Source organism: Panthera tigris, chromosome D1 (assembly GCF_018350195.1).
Source record: "Panthera tigris isolate Pti1 chromosome D1, P.tigris_Pti1_mat1.1, whole genome shotgun sequence".
NCBI lineage: Eukaryota > Metazoa > Chordata > Mammalia > Carnivora > Felidae > Panthera > Panthera tigris.
The window spans coordinates 100,017,111-100,039,421 of record NC_056669.1 but is presented as its reverse complement, the minus strand read 5'-3'; the positions used below and the strand labels follow the sequence as shown (position 1 = coordinate 100,039,421).

The following is a 22,311-nucleotide window of genomic DNA, read 5'->3' as shown; positions in this document are numbered from 1 at the left end:
TTTAGGCAAACCTTAAGGAAACTTACAGACAGAACTTTCTTTCATGTCCTTTGAGGGTTACGAAAGGCTCACCGAAATAATTTGCCAACAGTGGAGATGAGCATTCTATAATTTTGCTCTAGTCTTATGTCATTTTCAATAACCTTTCTTCTGTTTACATTTATATTCAAAACTGATGTTTGATTCTGCTTTGCCCTCTGAGCTCCACTAACCGTAGGAAACACTTAGTAAACATGTGCTTTATGTCAGCCATGAATCACTGGTGGGGTTGAGCTTATTTCGCTTTATAACAACTCTACACAATAAATAATATTACCAACCTCATTTCACATATGAAGGAACTGGGGCATAACAATGTGATAATACATAGGATTCCTGTAAAACAGAGGTGACACAACGAGATAGAGCACGAGCCTGTGGAATGACAGAAATGTTATCTTTTGTCCTAAGAGTTAATGGGTTTATAATCATTTGTTATTTTCTACATTAGTGGTTCTTTGGGGGTCTTATTTATAAAAAGTATAAAAATAGCCAGAGGTCATAGCCTTTGAAAATTGGCACAAGTTGTTAGTATGTTTTGCTTCTGAAATACAAATTACCAAGGGATTCTGGGAATCTCCTCGTCATCAGTCTATTTCCTACAATCCAACTAAACCTTTCTTTTTCCAATCTTTTTCTCTTGTGGTTAGAGGTCTCCCTCAAACTTGATTTAGTATGTTTTTACATCTCCTTCAGACCTCAGAATTTTCTCCATGGGATCCCCTATCCCTCTTCTCTTTTCTTACATACCTTTGCCTTCACTCTCCCGTTCCTTCTAGCTACATACTTGTTTGCTCAAAAAACTCATCTACTCCGTGGATGCTCTTCCCCTTCAAAAAAGAATCTAAGTGTATCTTCCTGGGTCCCTTAAAATACTTTCATATCTATGATGCATTTTGAGCTATTTTGTGTAAACTGTGTCACGGGTGTAAGTTCATTTTCTGTATGTGGACATCCAGTTGTTCTAGCACTGTTTGTTAAAAACACTATCTTTTCTCCACCAAATCACCTTTTTCTTTTCATTCCATTGATCTTTGTGTATATGCTTTTCACCAATACCAGACCATCCACTGATAGCACACTATCTTGATTACTGTAACTTTATAGCAATTCTAAATTAATATGTAATTAATTCTAATAATATGTAATTAATTCTAAATTAATAGTAATATGAGTCCTGCAACATGTGGGGTTTTTTAAAATTATTTTGGCTATTCTAGTCGCTTTGCCTTTTCCTATCAGTTTGAGAATCACCTTGTTGATATTTAAAAAAATAAAAATTGCTAGGATTGACACCTTAACACTACTGCGTCTTCTAGTTATGAATTGTGTATATTCTCCATTTGCTGAGATCTTCTTGATTCCTTTCAATATTGTTTTATAATTTTCTGCATACAGATCTTGAACATATTTCATTAAATTTATATGCAAACAAGTTTTATTATAATTTTAAAAATTTTTATATTTTATTTTTCTATTGTTGGCAATCAATTATGCATGTTGATAGTGTATCCTATGAACTTGCTCACTTATTAGTTTCACGAGATACTTGTAGATTCCTTGAGATTTTAACATAGGCACTTGTGTTGCATAGAAATAAAGACAGTTTTACTTGTTTTTTTTACTTTGTATGACTTTTTTTTTGGTCTAATAAATCAGCTAGAACTTTCAGAACAATGTTGAGTAGTCGGTGGTGAAAAAGGACATTTTTGCCTTGTTCTAGATCACAGAGGAGAATAAGTTAGTCTCTTACCATTAAATATTGTATTAGTTCTTCGTTATCCCTAGATATTTTTTATTTGGCTAATGAAGTTCATTTTGTTCCTAGATTGTCAAGGATTTTAATCACAACAAGATGTTGAATTCTGTTTAAAGCTTTTTCTACATCTCCTGATATGATATCATGGTTCTCTTAATTTGGTCTGTTAATATGATGAATTACATTGATTGTTTTTTAATTGTCAAACAAGGCTTTTATTGCTCGGATGAACCCCCTAGACTGTGGTGTATTGGTTTTTATTGCAGGATCTGATTTACTAATGTTTTGTTAAAGTTTTTCATGTCTGTGTTCAAGAGAAATAATGGTTTTTAATTTTCATTTCTTGTATTCTTTTTCATAAATAGAATCCTGTTGTTATCAAAAATATATTATACATTATATTTGTATTTTTTATTGAAAAAGTTTTTTTTTCAATATGTGAAATTTATTGTCAAATTGGTTTCCATACAACACCCAGTGCTCATCCCAAAAGGTGCCCTCCTCAATACCCATCCCCCACCCTCCTCCCCTCCCCCCCATCAACCCTCATTTTGTTCTCAGTTTTTAAGAGTCTCTTATGCTTTGGCTCTCTCCCACTCTAACCTCTTTTTTTTTCTTTTTTCTTTTTCTGTTTTTCTTTTTCTTTCCTTCCCCTCCCCCATGGAAAAAAGTTTAATGCTGAGTGCTGCTTTCCTATTAACCTGCTACCTCAAGGCATCGTGACACAGTGGAAAGAGCGGAAATGAGCAAGATAGGCAGGTGGATCTGGGTGAAAGCTGAGCTCTGCAACAAACTGTGGGTGATCTTAAGGAAGTCACTTTACTTCTTCAGAGCTCAGCTTTCAACTTTGTAAAGTGGAAATAATTACATATACCTTTTATAGTTACCATTAGGATACAACAAGAAATAAGAATCTCATGCATTACACAGCATGTACCCCTAAAGCAAACCACCAATCACTATTAAGCTACCCATAGTAGGTGTTAACTGATATTATTTTCTTTATTTATTAAAGAAATGACAATTCATTAAGCATTCTATAATGGTATACTTTGTTCTTTCTTTTATTATGCAATGTCTCAAGGTAGTATAGTATCACACTTAAGAATTTGAGCAAACGTGGGGCACCTGGGTGGCTCACTCAGTTAAGCATCAGACTCTTTGATTTTTGGCTCAGGTCATGATCTCACAGTTTGTGAGTTGGGGCCCTTGTCAGGCTCTGTGCTAACAGTGTGGAGCCTGCTTGGGATTTTCTCTCTCCCTCTCTCTCTGCCCTCCCCCCCCCCCGCAAAAATAAATAAATAAGCAAATTTAAAAAACAAAGAGTTCCAGCGAACCAATGATGAGACTTGAGTTTGAATCTTAGCTCCACTGCGTGCTGGTGAGTCCATTTGGACTGAATACCCAGCTTCCCAAACTCAGTCTCCTTACCTTTACAAAAGAGATGAAAAATTCATATAAATTGCCTCACAAAGTACTTCAAAAATATAAGCAATTACATTTACATTTACCTATCAAGAATCCCCTATGACATCTTTTTTTTTTCTGAATTCCTTTGGTTGTAAATATGCCGAATCTCCATCAGTTTATACAAAGGCAACGTCAACACAGAAACACCTGCAGACATCTGCTTTCTGCCTCTTACACTTAACCTTCCCAGCCAAATAAGCCACAATAATATTTATTTATATATATATATGTTTTTCATTATTATTTATTATTATTTTATTATATATATATATATATATATATATATATATATGCCCTCTAAGTCATGCCAGGAAGCTAAAGAAGACATCTGGTTTCAGCAAGGTGCACAGCCATGTCTGAGCTAGTGGCTCTCCACCCTGGGCAAGGTCTGCAAATAGCTCTGTTACTGAAGCTGTAAGATTCTTGCCCATCCCCAGTGAGAATCCCAGTGTAACAGAAATGCCAAAGTAAGCACCATTTGGAAACACTCCTTTGCATCCAGTCAGCCTTTTGCCTGGATTAGCCTCCAACTCGACTACATTTTGAGGAGCCACGTAAGTAAGTTCACAGGAAAGCCGGGCCAGACAGAAAGAACATGATAGAATCAATATTCTTGCAAGGAAGGGTCCCCACTTTGTTATGTCCCTGAAAGACAAGCTTACCTTGTGGTTAACTCAGTATCATTTACAACTTCAGGCTTCAAAATGGGCATGAGAATGTGAGGACGTAAAAGGGACTTGATCAGCTTGATCAGTACGAACAGGAAGCCACAATACCGAGGCAGCCATTTCCGGGGAGAAAAGGAGTCAGTCCCCAGGCAACCAGGGTTCTCCTCATGCTTCTGCCAGACAAAGAAGATGCAAACCTAATTTCAGCCCTGAGTCATGCCCCCAGCCCTGACAGTGTGCAAGCCATTTCCAGATTCTGAGACAGAATATGCAAATGGGGATGGAGAGTCAATAAGAAAACAAAAAATGATTTTCTCATCAAAGGTCAAGAAGGATGAGGGCTTTTTGCCTCCTCTGTTCTTCGCCGGTTCTTCTTCCTCTTCCCTCTCACCAATTCTCTCATTATCGTCTATCCCTGAGTTCCAACTCAAGAGAGGGGCCAAGTCCAGAAATGGATTCTGCCAGGCAGAGAGCATACCTGTTACCTCGCTGGTCTCTCAGCCGCCTCATTTCTCTCCCCACCCGCCCATCCCTTTGGGCTCCTGCTTTAGCCACCACACAGCCTCAACTGTGGCACTTCTCAGCTCAAATGCAGGGAACAGCCTCCCCCTGCCCTCCTAAAACCAGTCATAGTAACATTACTGCACGTGTGCTCAGTACCAAGGACTGCGCAAGGACTTTTCCTTTATTATGCCCAATGCTTCCAAAGACTCTGGGAGGATATTATTATTCTTATTATTGTTATTATCCCCAACGTCATGCAAAATGCACATTAGGTCACATCTGGATTTTCAGCTTTTTTCCCCAGCATTGTTCCTTAAACCCCAACCAAACTGACCTTCTCAACTCTTGCCCATTCAAGCCTGGTAGTTCTTTCCCTTTGGTTCCTGCTTGTGGTTTCCTTCCAGTGGGCATGCTCTCTTATTTCAGACCTATCCTTTTTTAAAGCTGATCTCAAACACACCTCCTGCAGGAGGACTTCTCATTCCTCTTGGCCAAAAAGAGCACGTTCTCTTAATTATCACAGATACTCTTGTACCACCTTTCAGGACCTCCGTTTGATCTTTTGCATCTCTCTCTCTTTCTCCTCTGCTAGACTGCCCATATTTTCAAGACACTGAATATCATGACACTGATGTGTGTGTTTGGCATTAGGCACACAACACACATTTGCTCAAAGAGTGTCACATGGATAAATGCCAACCTTGAGGAGAAAACCTAATCTCTGTAGTGTCTTAGACATCTGCTTCTCTCATTGATTAGCTTACTTTTCCCAATTTACCTTTTCACTCACATGTAAAAACCAACATCAAAGTAAGCCCCCTACAGTATTATATCATTTTTCAAAGTACATCAAGTGATGACTATTTTTTTTTAATTTTTTTAATGTTTATTTATTTTTGAGAGAGATAGTCAGAGACAGAGACAGAGTGCAAGCAGGGGAGGAGGAGAGAGAGAGAGGGAGACACAGCAGGGAATCCGAAGCAGGCTGCAGGCTCCGAGCTGTCAGCACAGAGCCCGATGCGGGGCTCGAAATCACACACCATGAGATCATGACCTGAGTTGAAGTCGGATGCTCAACCGACTGAGCCACCCAGGTGCCCCTAAATGATGACTATTTAATCAAGGTTCTGGTTGGCTCCACAGTAAATGGACCCTGACAAGAAATTAAGGGAGAAATCTATACAGAAAACTTTCTGTGCCTATACAGGTTTTCCAAGATTATCCACATTTTCATCTAGATGAGTTTATACATTAGGAGAAATATGTTAGTATTTTGCTTCATCCTTTTCCCTATCCCTTTCCAAAAGTGGTGACAATAGCCACAAGAAAGAGGTGAAAATGTGGAGATGTAGAAAATAAAAAGATTTGTGAATTGATCTGATTTATTACTGCTACATTTCTATAGCAGTAACCATCTGAATATAAAAAGAAAACCAGGGCACCTGGGTGTCTCAGTGAGGTAAACGTTCAACTCTTGATTTCAGCTCAGGTTGTGATCTCATAATTTGGGGGAGGGAGCCCCACATCAGGCTCTGTGTTGACAAAACAAACTCTGCTTGGGATTCTCTCCCTCCCCCATTCTCTCTCTCTTTCCCCCAAAACGGATAGATAGATAGATAGATAGATAATTTAAAAAAGGAAATCAGTTTTTCAAATATTTCTTATATTAAGAAGTTTGATATTAAGTGGAATGTCCCCTTGGATTTATCTTTTTTTTTAAATTTTATTGTAATTATTTGGAGTTGATATGTAGAATTTAAAACCTGACCAATCTTGCCAAGGTTGTAAGAGAAATCTACTACCAAGTATAAGCAAGGATAGTATTCAAACAGTAGTCTTACCAATTTTATTAAATGTCTTTATTTCCTAGATGCCAAATCTTAAAAAAAGCTCAGGAAACAGAATTAACTTGCTCTTTTCCATAACTTTTGTGAATGTTGGGCTAATTGCTAAACTCTCTAAGCCTCATTTCCTGTATTATAGAATTAGGTAATATCATATAACTCAGAAATACAACGAGGAATACAAGAAATAGTATGAAATACCCCAGTGTCATACGTGGTTCATAACCACACGTGTTAGTTTCCTTTTTATTTATTTTTTATATTTTGAGCGAGAGTCTCTAAAATTGTCACAAGCACATACATAATTAATTGAAAAAAAAAAGGAAAGGGTTTTGTTCTTGAAATGATGGTCATGAAAATATTGTAAGACAATTTATTGGAAGTATGGATGAGATTGGGGAGGAACACAATAGGAAGAGGAAGTCCTCCAGGTTATTTTTAAATACACCAGATTTCAGTTTATATTGGTATTTGCATATAGTGTCCCTTCCAACCTCATCTTGATAAGCAAGACCTTAAAGAAAGGCTTTTCTTGAAATTTTGGTCAAGAAAACATTTCAAATTAAAAAAAAAAATCTTCATTGAAAGAAATAACATTTATTATTTTTTTTAATGTTTGTTTCTGACAGAGAGAGACAGAGACAGACACAAGCAGGGGAGGGGCAGAGAGGGAGGCAGACACAGAATCCCAAGCAGGCTCCAGGCTCCGAGCTGTTAGCACAGAGCCCGACGCGGGGCTCGAACCCATGAACCGCGAGATCATGACCTGAGCCGAAGTCAGATGCTCAATCGACTGAGTCGCTCAACCACCCCAACATTTCAAAGTGATCATTGACTTTGCCAGGACTGAAAAGAATTAGGAATCAATCAGTTACTGACCATATGCTATGTTCTTTTTAAAATCACATCTTCTTCCCATTTCTGCTTCTCTGCTCTATTCCGTGAATGTCCAGCTTAAGGGGCTACAATCATGATCTGGTCCTACACCCAAATGCCAGGTGATACCCATACACAGCCACCCAAGATCTGAGACGCTTACGTTAAAAAGTTGATTTGTGAATATATGAACGATGAAGTTTATCTCTCTCCTTTCACTTACAAATGTATATCCAGAGGCTCTGAGGGCTCTCAGGTTGCCGTTCAGAAATTGGAGGAAGAAAAACAGAAACAGGGATATGTGAGATACTTTCAAATATGAAAGAATATTCACTTCTGTTCATTTGTATTGATCAAGTCCTACATATCACAAATATGCTTGAAATTTCCGGCATATTATTTAAATGCTGTATTTCCTGTTCCTCCTTTAAAGCTGCTATATGTGAGAAGGTATGCAGAGAAGCAGAAGATGTTGGATTTACAAATAATACATTTATAAAAATACGTGTAACAAATACGTGATATATAAACATATGCATCAAAAGGACATTCTTTATAAGATTGGGAGTGGCATGTGAGGTCACATGAATCTTCATGAACCTCCAAGAACAGTCAAATCCTATAAGTTGAGCCATATACGATACAAAACAGGACCCCAGTATTTATTAAATGTATTTAAAATATAAATAAAGAAGGAAATAATAGTATGGGGCCACATAATTTTATAATCACTGAATTGGCAAAATCAATCCGAATCATGTCAAATCTAGCAGGGGGCTATATTTGAAAAGTGCTAGGGGTTCCCCGGGTGGCTCAGTGGGTTAAGCATCTGACGTCAGCTCAGGTCATGCTGTCACAGTCTGTGAGTTGGAGCCTCGTGTCCAGCCCTGTGCTGAAAGCTCAGAGCCTGGAGCCTGCTTTGGTTTGTGTTTCCCTCTTTCTCTGCCCCTTCTCTCCCTTCCTCTCTCTCTCTCTCTCTCTCTCTCTCAAAGTAAATAAACATTGAGGGGTGCTGAGAAAGGTATCACACTAGTAAGATAATTTGGGACTCATAATGCCCATTGAAGTGGTCATTAAAAATTAAAAACAAAATACTGTAGTGACATGGAAAAAAAAACACCCACAAAATGTACCTGATGAGGAATATTTATTTTTGCTGAAAATATCCCACAATCACACACGGTATCATGAACTATTTTGCTTAAAATATTCCATAACATCTCCTAGCACACCGTAAATCAATTTCTTTATTTTTTCACAGACTAATCTTTTCAGACTTCCCCTTCTCACTCATGATCATGCAGCTGAATAATGTTAAATTTTTCTGCTCCAGTTGACAGGGGATCCTGTTAGGAGGAAAACAGTGTTTGTCATTTTCTTGCTTCTTTATTTGGGCATGTTGCTGGGTAACATTCTGATCATTACCACTGTCAAGGCCCCCCGGGGAACTCAGGAGTCCCGTGTGAGTCTTCCTAGCCCACCGATCCTTATCTGACACCTGCTTCTGTACTTCCGTAGCCCCTAGAATGATTGTGGATGCCCTTTCAAAAAAGACCACTATCTCAGTGAGTGCGTGATACAGGTCTTCTCGTTCCATTTCTTTGGCTGCCTGGAGATCTTCATTCTCATCCTCATGGCCGCTGACCGCTATGTGGCCATCTGTAAGCCCCTGCACTACACAACCATCATGAGTCGACGGGTCTGTGCTGTGCTGGTGGCTATGGCCTGGGTGGGGTCCTGTGTACGTTCTTTAGCTCAGATTTTTCTGGCCTTGAGTTTACCCTTCTGTGGTCCCAATGTGATCGATCACTATTTTTGTGACTTGCAGCCATTGATGAGACTCGCCTGTACAGACACTTATGTAATCAACCTACTCTTGGTGTCCAATAGCGGGGCCATTTGTACCCTGAGTTTTGTCATGCTGATGTGCTCCTATGTTAGCATCTTGTATTCTCTGAGAAACCACAGTGCTGAAGGGAGGAGAAAAGCCCTCTCCACCTGTGTCTCCCACATCATTGCGGTCATCTTGTTCTTCAGTCCTTGCATATTTATATACACACGCCCTGCAACCACCTTCCCCATGGATAAGATGATAGCTGTGATTGGAGCGCCTGGGTGGCTCAGTCAGTTAAGGGTCCGACTTCAGCTCAGGTCATGATCTTGCGGCTCACGAGTTCAAGCCCCAGGGTCCGGCCCCGTGATCAGGCCCCACCGTAGGGCTGCAACCAGCAGCATCCGGCTGCCACCGGCTCTGTGCCGACAACTAGGAGCCTGGACCCTGTTTCAGGTTCTGGGTCTCACTCTCTCTCTCTGCCCCTCCCCCACTTGCGCTCTGTCACTCTCTCAAAAATAAACTTAAAACAAAAAAAGATGATAGCTGTGTTTTATACAAATGAGAAATGTTTGCTCAACCCTCTGATTTATATGCTGAAGAATGCAGCAGTGAAAAATACCATGGGAAATTATGGCGCAAGAAGTTGATCTCAGATGGCTAAAAACGAATGGAAGTTTCAAGTATTTCCTCATAGTTTGGGCATACCTAGAAGCCTACAAAGAATATAATATTTTTTCATGTTTATTTACTTATTTTTGAGAGAGAGTGAGCACAAGCATGAGGGGGCAGAGAGAGAGAGAGGGAGACACAGAATGTGAAGCAGGCTCCAGGCTCCGAGGTGTCAGCACAGAGCCCCACACAGGGCTCAAACCCATGAACCGTGAGATCATGACCTGAGCCGAAGTCGGACGTTTAACCGACTGAGCCACCTGGATGCCCCAAGAATATAATCTCATGGTTGAGCTAATATAATCCTGTCCTGGGGGCATGAACACTACTTCTTTCAGGAAAATAAGCAATCTGAATACAGACTGGTTGGTGTTAAGTCGGTTTTACGTAGAGGAATAGATAGCATAAGGTACAAACAGGTATTAAGGTCTACAACTTAGATACCCTTCACCGTTCTGTCTCCACCTGTCTCATCTAAAAATTTGTGGTTTTGATCTAGTGCTTTCCCTGCCCCTCTTCATGTCGACTCCTGGTGTCTTCTGCTCTTCTGTACCACCCTATAGACTCACAACCACAGACTGGCAGGCTTTCCCTCATCCAGTGTCCTTCATCAGGCATTTCCATCTCATCATATCTGACCGTTAACCTTCAATTTAGTTGTTCTTCCTGACTTGACAGAAAGTATCAAGTAATTATTATTCAAGTAATAACTATTACTTGAATATTAATTATTAAATTTAAATTATTAATTTAATAATTTTGAATTATTAATTATTAAATATTAATAATTATTAAAGAAATTATTCAAGTAATAATAGGAGCTTCAAGTTGTAAAGGATAGTATACAATCTAATAATCTCCCTTCCAGTCCTTGGGGTTATATTCTGAAATCTTATGATGTGTTTACCGACATCCTTCTAGAACAGTAACAGGAGTTGGTGAGAAAATTCATGTTTCTGAGGTAGTTCTCTGATACTGGGAAGGCTTTGATGGTTGGGTTTATTATCATAATTGTAACCTCTTGGTAAAATCTACATGATTTCATACTGATTCCACCTAACTTTGAGGGTGTTAAGTTCCCCTTGAATCATACTAATTATAGTAATTTGTTTATAATATTAGTTATTAGGACTGTAGCATAGATGACCGAAATGAAGGACGATTGACATATTTATGTGGCAGAAGGGGAGAGTGCAAGCAATAGACAATAGTGAATTTTAAAATATTAATTATTAAAGCAATACATGAGATAATCCCAAGGAGGATATTTAGGTTTTGAAACAGAAATATTGATATCACAGAAATGAATTATGAATTCCCTTTCTGGAAAAAGAAAAACTGTGGAAATTGTAAAAAAAAAAAAAAAGAAAGAAAAAAGAAAATCAGTGGGTGATAGAGATTCAGGATGAGAGAAAAAAGGGTAAGTCAGTGGAGCACAGGGCATTTTTCAGGAAAGGAAACTGTTTTGGACGGTGGTGGATATATGATATAATGCATAGGTCAAAATCCACAAAACCCAACCACACCAAGAGCAAATCCTAAAGTAAGCTACAGACTTTAGGAAAACAGCATCAATATTGGTTTGTCAGTGGTAACAAATGTACCGCACTAATATGAAATGTTAGGTGATAGAAATTGTGAGGGGGCTGAACTTCTATATGGGAAATCACTGTACTTTTTGTGTAATGTTTCTGCCAACCTAAATCGGTTAAAAAATAAAATCTTCCTGACGCCTGCTTCCGATTCTGTGTCTCCCTCTCTGTCTGCCCCTCCCCTGCTCGCACTTGGTCTCTCTCTCGCAGAAATAAAAGTAAACATTAAAATTTTTTTAATTAAAAAATTAAATCCATGTAAAAACTTATTCATGAGAATATGCCATTACAATGTTTAAGATATTTCATTTAAAATTCTATACAAATGTATCATATAAGTACTTCTTTTAAGTCCATATTGATGCCCTGAAATCCTTGACAGTTTATGCTGATGCGCTGTACAAAGCTCACTCATGAATATAAAATAGCATATTTTCTGCGTGTAACTTTTAAAAAATTGAGATATTCTAAAGTTGCAAGCATGAATTTGAATGCTGTTAACAACTCAAGAAGAATTTGCCCCAAAAGGCTTTAGCTACATTTCACAGGATAGTCTTTAATACCTTTGAGTTTATATGTCAAAAATAGGTCTTTCTCTTTTTTTTTCCATTTATGTTTTCTTTCTTTTTATAACATGCAATTTTTGTCAATATATTCACATCCATAAACATAGAAGTGGATATAATTTTTGTAAATAGTTTAAGCCTCAAATGATAGCAAAATATGCTTGGAATTTACTATTGAAATCTCGAGATGTATCTTAAATTCTGATATGGAATAATTAAAAACTCTACAATTTCAAATCCTCTGGCAGGAGTTTGTGTAATAAAAATGAGTGAGAAAGTGTAGAATCTAAAAGCTCTCATCACAAGAAAATAATGTGCAAACATCTGTGGGGATGGATGTTAGCTAGACTTATTGTGGTGATTATTTTGCAATAAATCATATCATTTTGTTGTACATCTGAAACTAATATAATGCTATACATCATTTATATCTCTATTTAAAAAAAAAAGAAAATGCTCTCAACTTATTAAACATAACATTCACTGTAAGAAGTCCAAAGTGATTTCTATGAAAGTTGTTAGTATTATAGAATACTAAAGCCTCATTAACATGGAATGTGTGTCTAGATTTGTATCAGAAAACGTCATTAACACTAGATCAATATTAATTGCAAATAATAATTTTCACCACTAATCATGTTTTAAAAGAGAAAGTCATGTTATTAAGAAAGCATAATCATGAAAATAAATAACCACCATTTAAAAGAAGCCATTAAAATGAATCTGTTGTTTAATTATCTGAACCATTATTTCATTTTTAGTGACAATTTTATTTGGTCCAACTAAGTAATTAAACATTCTAGAACATGCCTAGAAGAAGAGTTTTAATCTGGCGATAGTTTTATTTCTTTATGAATAAATCCTGAAACCATCTTTCCACTTCCTCTCTGCTGTGACAGTTCTGGTGAATTTTACCTTCCTCATTGTGTTTTCTGTTCTTTATGCCTCTTTATACACTGTCTACAGACTCATTGTACCTCTTGCATTTTATTTACATATTCTGCAAACACTTTCCATTTTATAACCATCTTCTTTTTAATAAAATTCTGTTATCTAGCGTCTTCTCTACAATGATATTTGCTGGGTTTCTTAAGTGGCCTTTAATTAAATCCTATTAAGCACGCAAAAAAGGTCTTTCATAATTTTTTTTCTGGTTTCTGTAGAAAATCTTTTTCAGATGTCTGTTCATTCCAGTTACAACATGATTTGATGTATCTGCCGTTCCATAGTGTATATTTTAATTAATAAAGTGTATATTTTTAAATTTGCTTTAAGTTTCTTTTGAGAGCGAGAGAGAGAGCATACATGTGGGCAGGGGGAGGGGCAGAGAGAGAGGAGAAAGAGAATTTCAAGCAGCTCCACATGCTGTCAGTGCAAAGCAGGAAGTGGGTCTCAGACCCAGGAACCATGAGATCATGACCTGAGCTGAAATCAAGAGTCAGATGCTTAACCGCTGGGCCACCTAACTACCCCAATAAACTTTATCTTTTTTTTTTTTTTACTTTTTTTAAGATCTTTATTTATTTTTGAGAAAGAGAGAGACAGAGACAGAGTGTGAGCAGGGGAGGGGCAGAGAGAGAGGGAGACACAGAATCTGAAACAGGCTCCAGGCTCTGAGCTGTTAGCCCAGAGCCTGATGTGGGGCTCCAACCCACGAACCGCAAGATCATGACCTTGAGCTGAAGTCAGAGGCTTAACCGACTGAACCACCCAGGCGCCCCAACTTTATCTTTTAAAGTTGTTTTAAGTTCACAGCAAAATTGAGCAGAAAGTACAAAGAGTTCCATATACCCCCTGTCCCCACACACAGACAAGCCCTACCACCAGAGTGATACTTTAGTTACAATCAGAAGAATCTGCATTGACACATCGTTATCTCCCTAAATTTATAGTTTCCATTAGACTTCACCCTTGGTGTAGTACATTTTATGTATCCACAACTGTAGTAACATACCTAACAATGCTTTGTGATCCCCCTGCTAACCCTTGGCAAACACTGATGTTCTTGATGTCTCCATTGCTTTGCCTTTTCCAGGATTCCTACAGTTCAAATCATGTAACTATGTAGTCTTTTCAGATTGTCTTCATTCACTTTATAATATATAATTATATTATTCAGTATATAATTATAATATTCAGTATAATAATAATAATTCTCCACATGGATGACAATTTATTTATCTAGTCACCTATGGAAGGGCATCTTGCTTATTTCCAAGGTTTGGCAGTTATGAATAAAACAGCTATAAACATCCATATGCAGCCAAAAATGTGCTTGCAAAATGTACTTTGGTTTGTTTTAGGTGTTAGACTATATCTTAATTTGCCTTTTTCTAGGCTTTTTTTTCTCTTTATAACAGAAAAGGTCTTTGGTTCTGGATCAAATAACTTTCCACTTATCAATTTTAGGCAGGTAGGGGTTAGTCAACACTTACATTTTATTATTCAGTCCCTTAAGTTTTATGGCAAATGTTTTATATTCTAGTCAGTAGGTGGAATAAGAAATAGTTATGTTTGGCCTATCTTAAATTATTGATTCTTGTTCTGTCTTAACTAGATATTTTTGTTATTTTTAATATAAATCAGAAGAACTGATCACCAGGAACCACTTTAAAACAGGTTCTACTATTGATCACTTTGTAACACAGATGATTTCTGGGTGCCACTAGAGGAGAAATAAGTGAATGTTCTATCATAAAGACATTCATGATGAGTTAAAGTCATTATTTTAATTGTAGATTTTAACTTCACTACTGCAGAACATGTATAATTTTGAGGACTGGTGTATAAGCCCAGTTTATTTACTATAATTATCATTAAAATTTTTTTGCCTTTATAATTCACTGACTTAATAGCATTGCCTTATTTGCTTTGGCTCAGTTTTTTTCTGCAGGTGATTCTATCCACACCTCCTTAATACTCCATAAGATTAAGTTTTTAATTAATTCTGGTAAGTGGGAATTCATATTCATTTAGCCATTCCATTAAATTTCTTTCTAATTCTTTTTCTTATGCATTCTATTCATGATAATGATGTTATATAAAATCTATGAAATATTTCTCAGCATTTTTAAATTTTATTTAAATTTTTAATTTTTTTAAATGTTTATTCATTGCTGAGAGACAGAGAGAGAGTGCGAGCAGGGGAGGGGCAGAGAGAGAAGGAGGCACAGAATCCAAAGCAGTTTCCAGGTTTCGAGCTGTCAGCACAGAGCCTGACACAGGCTGTAACCCACAAACTGTGAGATCATGAGCTGAGCCAAAGTCGGATGCTCAACCGATTAAGCCACCCAGGCGCCCCATCTCAGCATTTAAAAAAAAAAATTATTTTGGACCACGTGAGTGGTTCCGTTGGTTAAGCATCTTATTTTGACTCAGGTCATGATTCCACAGTTTGTGAGCTCAAGACCCGCACTGGGCTTTGTGCTGACAGCTCAGAGACTGCTTCGGATTCTATTTCAGTTTCTCTCTCTGTCCCTCCCCCCTACTTGTGCATTCTCTCTCTCTCTCTCTCTCTCTCTCTCTCTCTCTCTCTCTCCATAAATAAATAAATAAACAAAACATTAAAAATAAAAAACAATATATAAAATTTTATTTGAGAGAGAGAGAGCAGGGTGGGGGGGGGGGGGAGGGGCAAGAATCCCAAACAGGCTCCACGCTGTCAATGCTGAGCCTGATGCGGGGCTGAAACTCATGAACTGTGGGTCATGACCTGAGCCAAAACCAAGAGTCAGATGATTAACCGAATCAGCCACCCAGGCTCCACCCAGAAATATTTCTTAGCTTTTCTTGTCACATCAGGCCCTTTTCGTTTATAAAGATGCTTAGCTGTATGTTTCCTCGGATTAATTGTGTGCTTCCTTCGAAAATAATGTTTGACACCAAACTTTTCTCATCGCGCTTTTCATCTCTGTATTTCTCAGGGTGTAGATTAAGGGATTGAACATCGGAGCGATGATGGTGTAAAATAGAGCGAATATCTTGTCCTCGGGGAACGTGGTCGGAGGTCGAAGGTAGGCAAAGATTGAAGGTCCAAAAAATAAGACGACCACAGTGATATGAGACCCACAGGTGGAGAGGGCTTTGTGTCTTCCCTCGGCCGAACGATGTCTTAGACTAAACAATATAATGACATAAGAAACAAATAAGACAACGAAGGTCACTAAAGCGACCAGACCTGAATTGGCAACCACAAGGACACCAGTGATGTAGGTATCAGTACAGGCAACTTTCAACAAAGGCAAGATATCACAAAAATAGTGGTCAATCTCATTAGGTCCACAAAATGGCAACTGGATGGTCATCGATAATTGAGGAAGAGAATGGAGAGCCCCACCAGCCCAAGCAGCCAAGACTAGAAGATTGCATCTTGTCCTGTTCATGATAAGCAGGTAGTGGAGAGGTTTACAGATAGCCACGTAGCGATCAAAGGCCATGACTGTGAGGACAAAGACCTCAGTACTCCCAAAGAAGTGCATAGCAAAGACCTGGAACATGCAATTACCGTAGGAGATCGTTTTTGTCCCCCCTCGTAGGTCAGCAATGAATTTGGGTGTAACACTAGAGGTATAGCAGATGTCCATACAGGATAAGTGGCTGAGGAAATAGTACATGGGTTGGTGGAAAAGAGGGCTGCATCGAATGGAGACGAGGATCAGCAGGTTTCCTGCCAACAGGGCAACATAACAGAATAAGAAGAGCACAAAGCAAAATATTTGTACGTTCTGGTCATACGAAAGTCCTAGAAGAACGAATTCTGAGGTGTTTCTCTGGCTCTCCATATACCTGAGTTTGCTGTATGTGACACTGAAATGAATTAGGTATCTGAAGGAAAGAAAACATAAATTTGTTGGACACAGTATGAACACAATGATATAAAATTTACTAAGTAGCTTGACATGAATATAATATTAATATTAATTATTCTCAATTTATTAAATTAAGCTGTCTTATCATTTTCATTAAGTCTTTTAGTCTATAAAAGTATTGCAGAATAATTCTATAATGGGGATAATGGGAATAATGATGTATTTTTCTCAATCTTACCGGTAATGATTTTTAAATATTTAAATATTTTAAAAATTAAAACCTATTTATCGTTGTTAATTACATTATTATGTAGCAAAGAATTTTAAAAATGAGCTTAAGTCAAAAAATGCTTTGTTGCATGTATTTTAAATGTGTGTTGAAAGTTCCTATTTTTATCATTTTTTGGTCAAATTCCCTGACTTATCTGGCACCGAATCCTCAGGAAATGCCAATATACCAGACCGAATTGCTAAACTTAATTTGTTTAAAGCACACTCTTTTTTTGCTATGTGACCAAACATTGCCAATGGGTCATACTAAACCAATGGAATTGCTGTTATTTTAGAAAGCAAAGAACGGTGAAAAAGTATACAAGAAAACAAGAATGTCAACTCATGGCTGAAAATTGTGGAAAATATTTAGCAATTTCATTCCTTTTTCTATTTACATTTCATGTGTTAAAGACAATTTTAAAAATACAAATACTGTTTGTGATAACAAACATTAAAGATTGGATGAAAATCATTAAATTGCCCAATTATGGGGGTGCCTGGGTGGCTCAGTTGAGTGTCCTTTAGACTCATGTCATGACCCTAGCCCTAGGGTTGTGGGATTGAGCCTTGCATCAGGCTCTGTGCTGAGTGTGGAGCCTGCTAAGTTTCTCTCTTTCTCCCTCTGCCTCTCTCCCTTGTTCTCTCTCTCTCTCTCTCTCAGGAAATAAATAAATAAATAAAATAAGTTGCCCAAGTACATTTGAATGGTGCACACATCATGGCTCTTGTATTTGAATCTTTTGTATCCGATACATAATTTTAAGACATTATTTAATCAGTACAAAATTAGTCAAGAACTGAGACAGAATGGACTTCCAGGAGTCATCTTCCTCACTGATGAGGAATTCTCTGTCCCCAGTGGGTTTGGACAGCTAGTGCACCTTCTACATTTCTCCAGACCTGATATGACAGTCATATCTGAGCCATCAAGTGTCTATTTAAAACAAAACAAAATAAGAGAATGCTTTTGTAGCAAAGTTATATAGAAACCATCAACTCTAGGGACTCTCAAAATCAGTATCTACGCATTTTATAGTTTTGGAGACTATTATATATACACATACATATATACACATATATGTGCAGTATATCTCTACAGATGTAGGTTTAGATACAGATGATATAGATATATATTCTTTTTAAGAAAGAGACATTTAGGAAATGGTCCTTACTGTAGGACAGCAATTCTGTTTTAAATTGTTATTCAAAACTCTAACTTCACAAAAGAGTAATTTTTAGTTTGTTCCTACTTTTTTTGAAAATAATTATCAGTTACAGAGTATTCAGCAGTTCACCTTTCCTAAAGAGCATTGACAAGTTTTAGGAAGGAAGAGTTCATTGACCTAAATCTACTCATGAAAATTGATGTTGATTCTTTGATAATGAAGTGGAAACAATGTGAATTTTTCAGATACATTTATTTACCTGAAATGATTTGATTTAAAAATAATTATTATACAACAAGACTGCAAACAGATTAAAGGCAGAATTCACCTGACCAATCCAAATCTCTGAATTTATATAGAAAAGACTTAGATCAAGAGAATCTAAGCATTTCTCAGGATGTGAAAGTAATACACTGGAGATGTGGGCAGACAGAAATCCTGATTCTCCCTCAATCTGGGGCTAATTTCATGGGGACAACTGAGAGGGACGTGATGGATGTCGTAAAGGGCAGCAGTGAAAAGACCATTTTGAATCCTTATCTGGGGAGAAAAGAATATGCACGATGGGTTAACAGACAGCCAGTCTGTCTTTCTGAGTATTTATGTAGATAAAGATATATGGACTATTTAATATACATGTTTTTGGAATTCTCTCATTTTTAATCATTTTGAAACAATTTCCATTCAGTTTTACCAACATGTAAATTGCTTAAATCAGAATTCTTCTTTGTTTCTAAATCATCATTGGCATTTAATCCACAATAGTTCTTAATATGTATCTCATCCTGTAATCTGATGCAACATTAGACATGGTCGCTGCGGTGAGAATATGTAAAAGGGAAACGTCAGGAGAGGAGAGTTATTGTCATAAAAACATTTTGATCACAGAGATATTAAGGACCCCTCTTGTGTAAAAACTAAAGTTACAGTTGATGAATAAAGAACTTCAGCCAACCATTGTACAAATGGTTAGAATAGTAACTACAGAGAAAGAGGTGGAAACATTGAGGCACCTTCAATAAACTGACCAGGGGGATCCTTGAGAGAATCACTTCATCTCTTTAAACTTCATCTTACTCATTTTACAATTAAGATATCATGACATAATTCAGAATTTTAATGAGGAATAAATGAGGCAATATGAAATAGCCCATGACACGTGTGGTTCAAAACATTCATCTTTCTTTTACAAACTTCCTTCCCTGAGTGATTAGTTTAGAACCACAGAAAGCATCAGGCACACATATGCAACCAAGGCCAGTGGGAAAATTAAAAAAAATCATAACACAGATTTAATAACTGATGAGGTAAACCTCAATTTCAACAATCTGCTAGGGAAAACATTTAGGTTAGTTTAATGGCAGATTGGTCCTCTTAAGGAATGTTTAACCCCAATCCTTAGCCTGATTTTTTTACACTATAAAACTATAGTTAAGGGCATCTGGGTGGCTCAGTCCATTAAGCGTCTGACTTTGGCTCAGGTCATGATCGCACAGTTCCTGGCTTGAGTTCATATTTTCTCTTAGTGTAACAGAATGTAGCATGAACTTACCTTCGTTGACTCGGATGAAACTAGTCTATTCTAGGATGGCAAGTGTTTTGAAATAGAGGAAATTCTTCATTATTGTAGATATTCAAGCATAAGCAAGGCTGTATCTTAACCGCAATATGGAGGATTGTAGACAAGCCCAAGAACGGGGCACAAGGAAATTCACTGCCAACTTGAAAATGTTTTAATTTTTCTTAACTAGAACTTTGCTTATAAATAATGCATAACTAAAACTAACGTATGCTAAACCATTTTTATCGTAACCAAATTATCACACACTGCGAAAGAAGTTATAGTCTTTAAAATGAAATTATATGGAATACGAGCATATAAATAGTTAAGCACATGGTTGGCGGGACCCTAGCAAACTCACATGACATAGGTAACTCCCTAACCATTGGATCTGAGTCGCTGTCAGGTTGGTTTTAGGCTACATTAGGAAGAATTCCACCCCCGATACTCCATCTGCCAAATCATCCCTAGTATCAAAATCTGGAATAAAATGAAGAGAATGATAAGTCAGTAATTTCAATACATCCAGATTAATTCTTTGCAAATATTTTGGAAATCTCAATATGACTTAAACCTTCGACAGGTTTACAACGGACTTTAAACATTTACTGAAACTATCCGTGATGAAGAAATGTATTGCTTTGTCCCAGGAAAGCAGGCGAGGAATTTTGAAGGATGATTTCAGATCTCAATGCTAGCTCACTAAAAAAAAAAAAATCTTTTTAAGTATTTTTTAATTCTTGCAAAAGCTAACAAGAGTGTTTAGGTCCTGAAAATCATCTATTTTATACCTATTCCTGAAGAAAATTTCATTGGGAAAAATAGAATGTAAACCTAAGTGACAGCACAGAAGTTCATAATTCCTTGAAAGCTGTAAATAATTACATTCCCAAAGGCATTTCTAAACAGATTCTGGCCAAGTATTGCTAAACCACTGTCCAGAGTAATGTCCCTGATTCTCCTGGGTGTTTTTCCATCTTTGCACTAGCTTGCCTCAGGCACCATTTCTCTGGAGACCCAAAAAGGCCATAGAGCAGTTCAAGAAACTGTTCTGTATTCATCCAGCTTTCTGAATAATCAGAGGGAAACCAGGGTAGCCTGCAGCAGTATTTGGTTAGCTTCCAGGAAAAATGTGAGACGAAATAGAGCCAAGAGAATCACACGCAAGCATTTGTAGTCCAAGTGCGAGCCATTATCAAGATCTTATGCGAGTAGAATAGACAGATCAATAAAATCAATGACCAACAATATCAGAACTGGTGAAAAACTATTTCTTTTTCTTTTAAGTTTATTTATTTTGAGAGAGAGAGACCACATGCATGAGTGAGCAGGAGAGGGACAGAAAGAGGGAGAGAGAGAATCCCAAGCAGGCTCCCAATGGTCAGCATAGAGCCCAGTGCAGGGCTCAAATTCATGAACTGTGAGATCATGACCTGAGCCGAATTCAAGATTCAGATGCTTAGCTGACTTAGCCATCCAGGCACCCTGCAAAACTATTTCTTGTTCAGGACTAACATTGTTGGAATAGACGGTTGGATGATGGGAGGCAAAAAGAAGGAAAAATAAAACAAGAAATATTTCTTTCCCCATGAAACTTGGAAGGTAGGAGAAAAAGAAAGAAAGAAAGAAAGAAAGAAAGAAAGAAAGAAAGAAAGAAAGAAAGAAAAGAAGAGGGGAGGGGAGGGGAGGAAGGGAAGGGAAGGGAAGGGAAGGGAAGGAAAGGAAAGGAAAGGAAAGGAAAGGAAAGGAAAGGAAAGGAAAGGAAAAAAAAGAAAATTCAGAGGAGGGAAGCATTCAAATACAGCAAAGCATTATTCTTCACCATAGAGTTCTCTCTTCTGTCACTGAGAATTCAGTAGTTGCTTAGACTCCATTTCATCAGCCCATATTGAGTTTAATTAGTCTCTACCTCTCTACCATATACAAATCCGCACCTAAAGTTTTCTCTTGTATTGAAAATGTCAGGAAAAATCAGGTTCCTGGGTGGCTCAGTCAGTTAAGCGTCCGACTTCAGCTCAAGTCATGATCTCACAGTTCATGAGTTTGAACATCAGACTTTCTGCTGTCAGCACAGAGCTGCTTTGGATCCTCTGTCTCCCTCTCTCTCTGCCCCTCCCCAGCTCACTCTCACCCTCTCTCTCTCTCTCAAAATTAAATAAACATAAAAACAAAAACAAAAACAAAAACCAAAAAAGCCTTGGTTGGTTCAACTTACTTTAAATTCATTAAATTATCTAATGCTTCCACTAATGCATATTTTGACATAAGTATTATTACTTCTATTATGCAAATAAGAACACAGAAGATTCTAGCAGTTAAATGTCTAGTTCAAACAGCCAGTCAGCAACAGAAGCAAGAAAATGGATATGTGTAAATGTAACACTTGCTTCCAGGCTTGAAAGTTTAGTATCCTGAGAGATATGAAGATTGTAACTGAAGGGTTTCAGGACAGGTGTCCCAGAGCGTACCCCTTTGACATGTGGATTGTTTCGAGCTGAAAAGAATCAGGCCCAAAGGATTGAAGAGGAGTTTTTTCTTCTCCACTTACTGCCCTGGAGAATTTAGATGGAGGGTCTGGTCTGGTCTATGAAGAGAGCTAACTACAAGGAGTCTATGAAGGAGATAACTACAAGGTCTATGAAGGAGATAACTACAAAGAGTGTGGGGTGGGCTTGGTAAACA

The 22,311-nt window shown here is 37.5% G+C and overlaps 1 protein-coding gene and 1 pseudogene across 1 annotated transcript; one reads left to right on the top strand and one right to left on the bottom strand.

Moving 5' to 3' along the window:
• Positions 1-8,481: 8,481 nt before the first annotated feature.
• On the top strand, positions 8,482-9,655 carry LOC102971031 (annotated as a pseudogene).
• A 6,011-nt stretch (positions 9,656-15,666) lies between these two features.
• Positions 15,667-16,602, bottom strand: LOC102970731 (olfactory receptor 4P4-like). Its single transcript, XM_007088789.1, has one exon. It carries the CDS (start codon positions 16,600-16,602, stop codon positions 15,667-15,669), a length of 936 nt encoding a protein of 311 aa, XP_007088851.1.
• Positions 16,603-22,311: the final 5,709 nt, after the last annotated feature.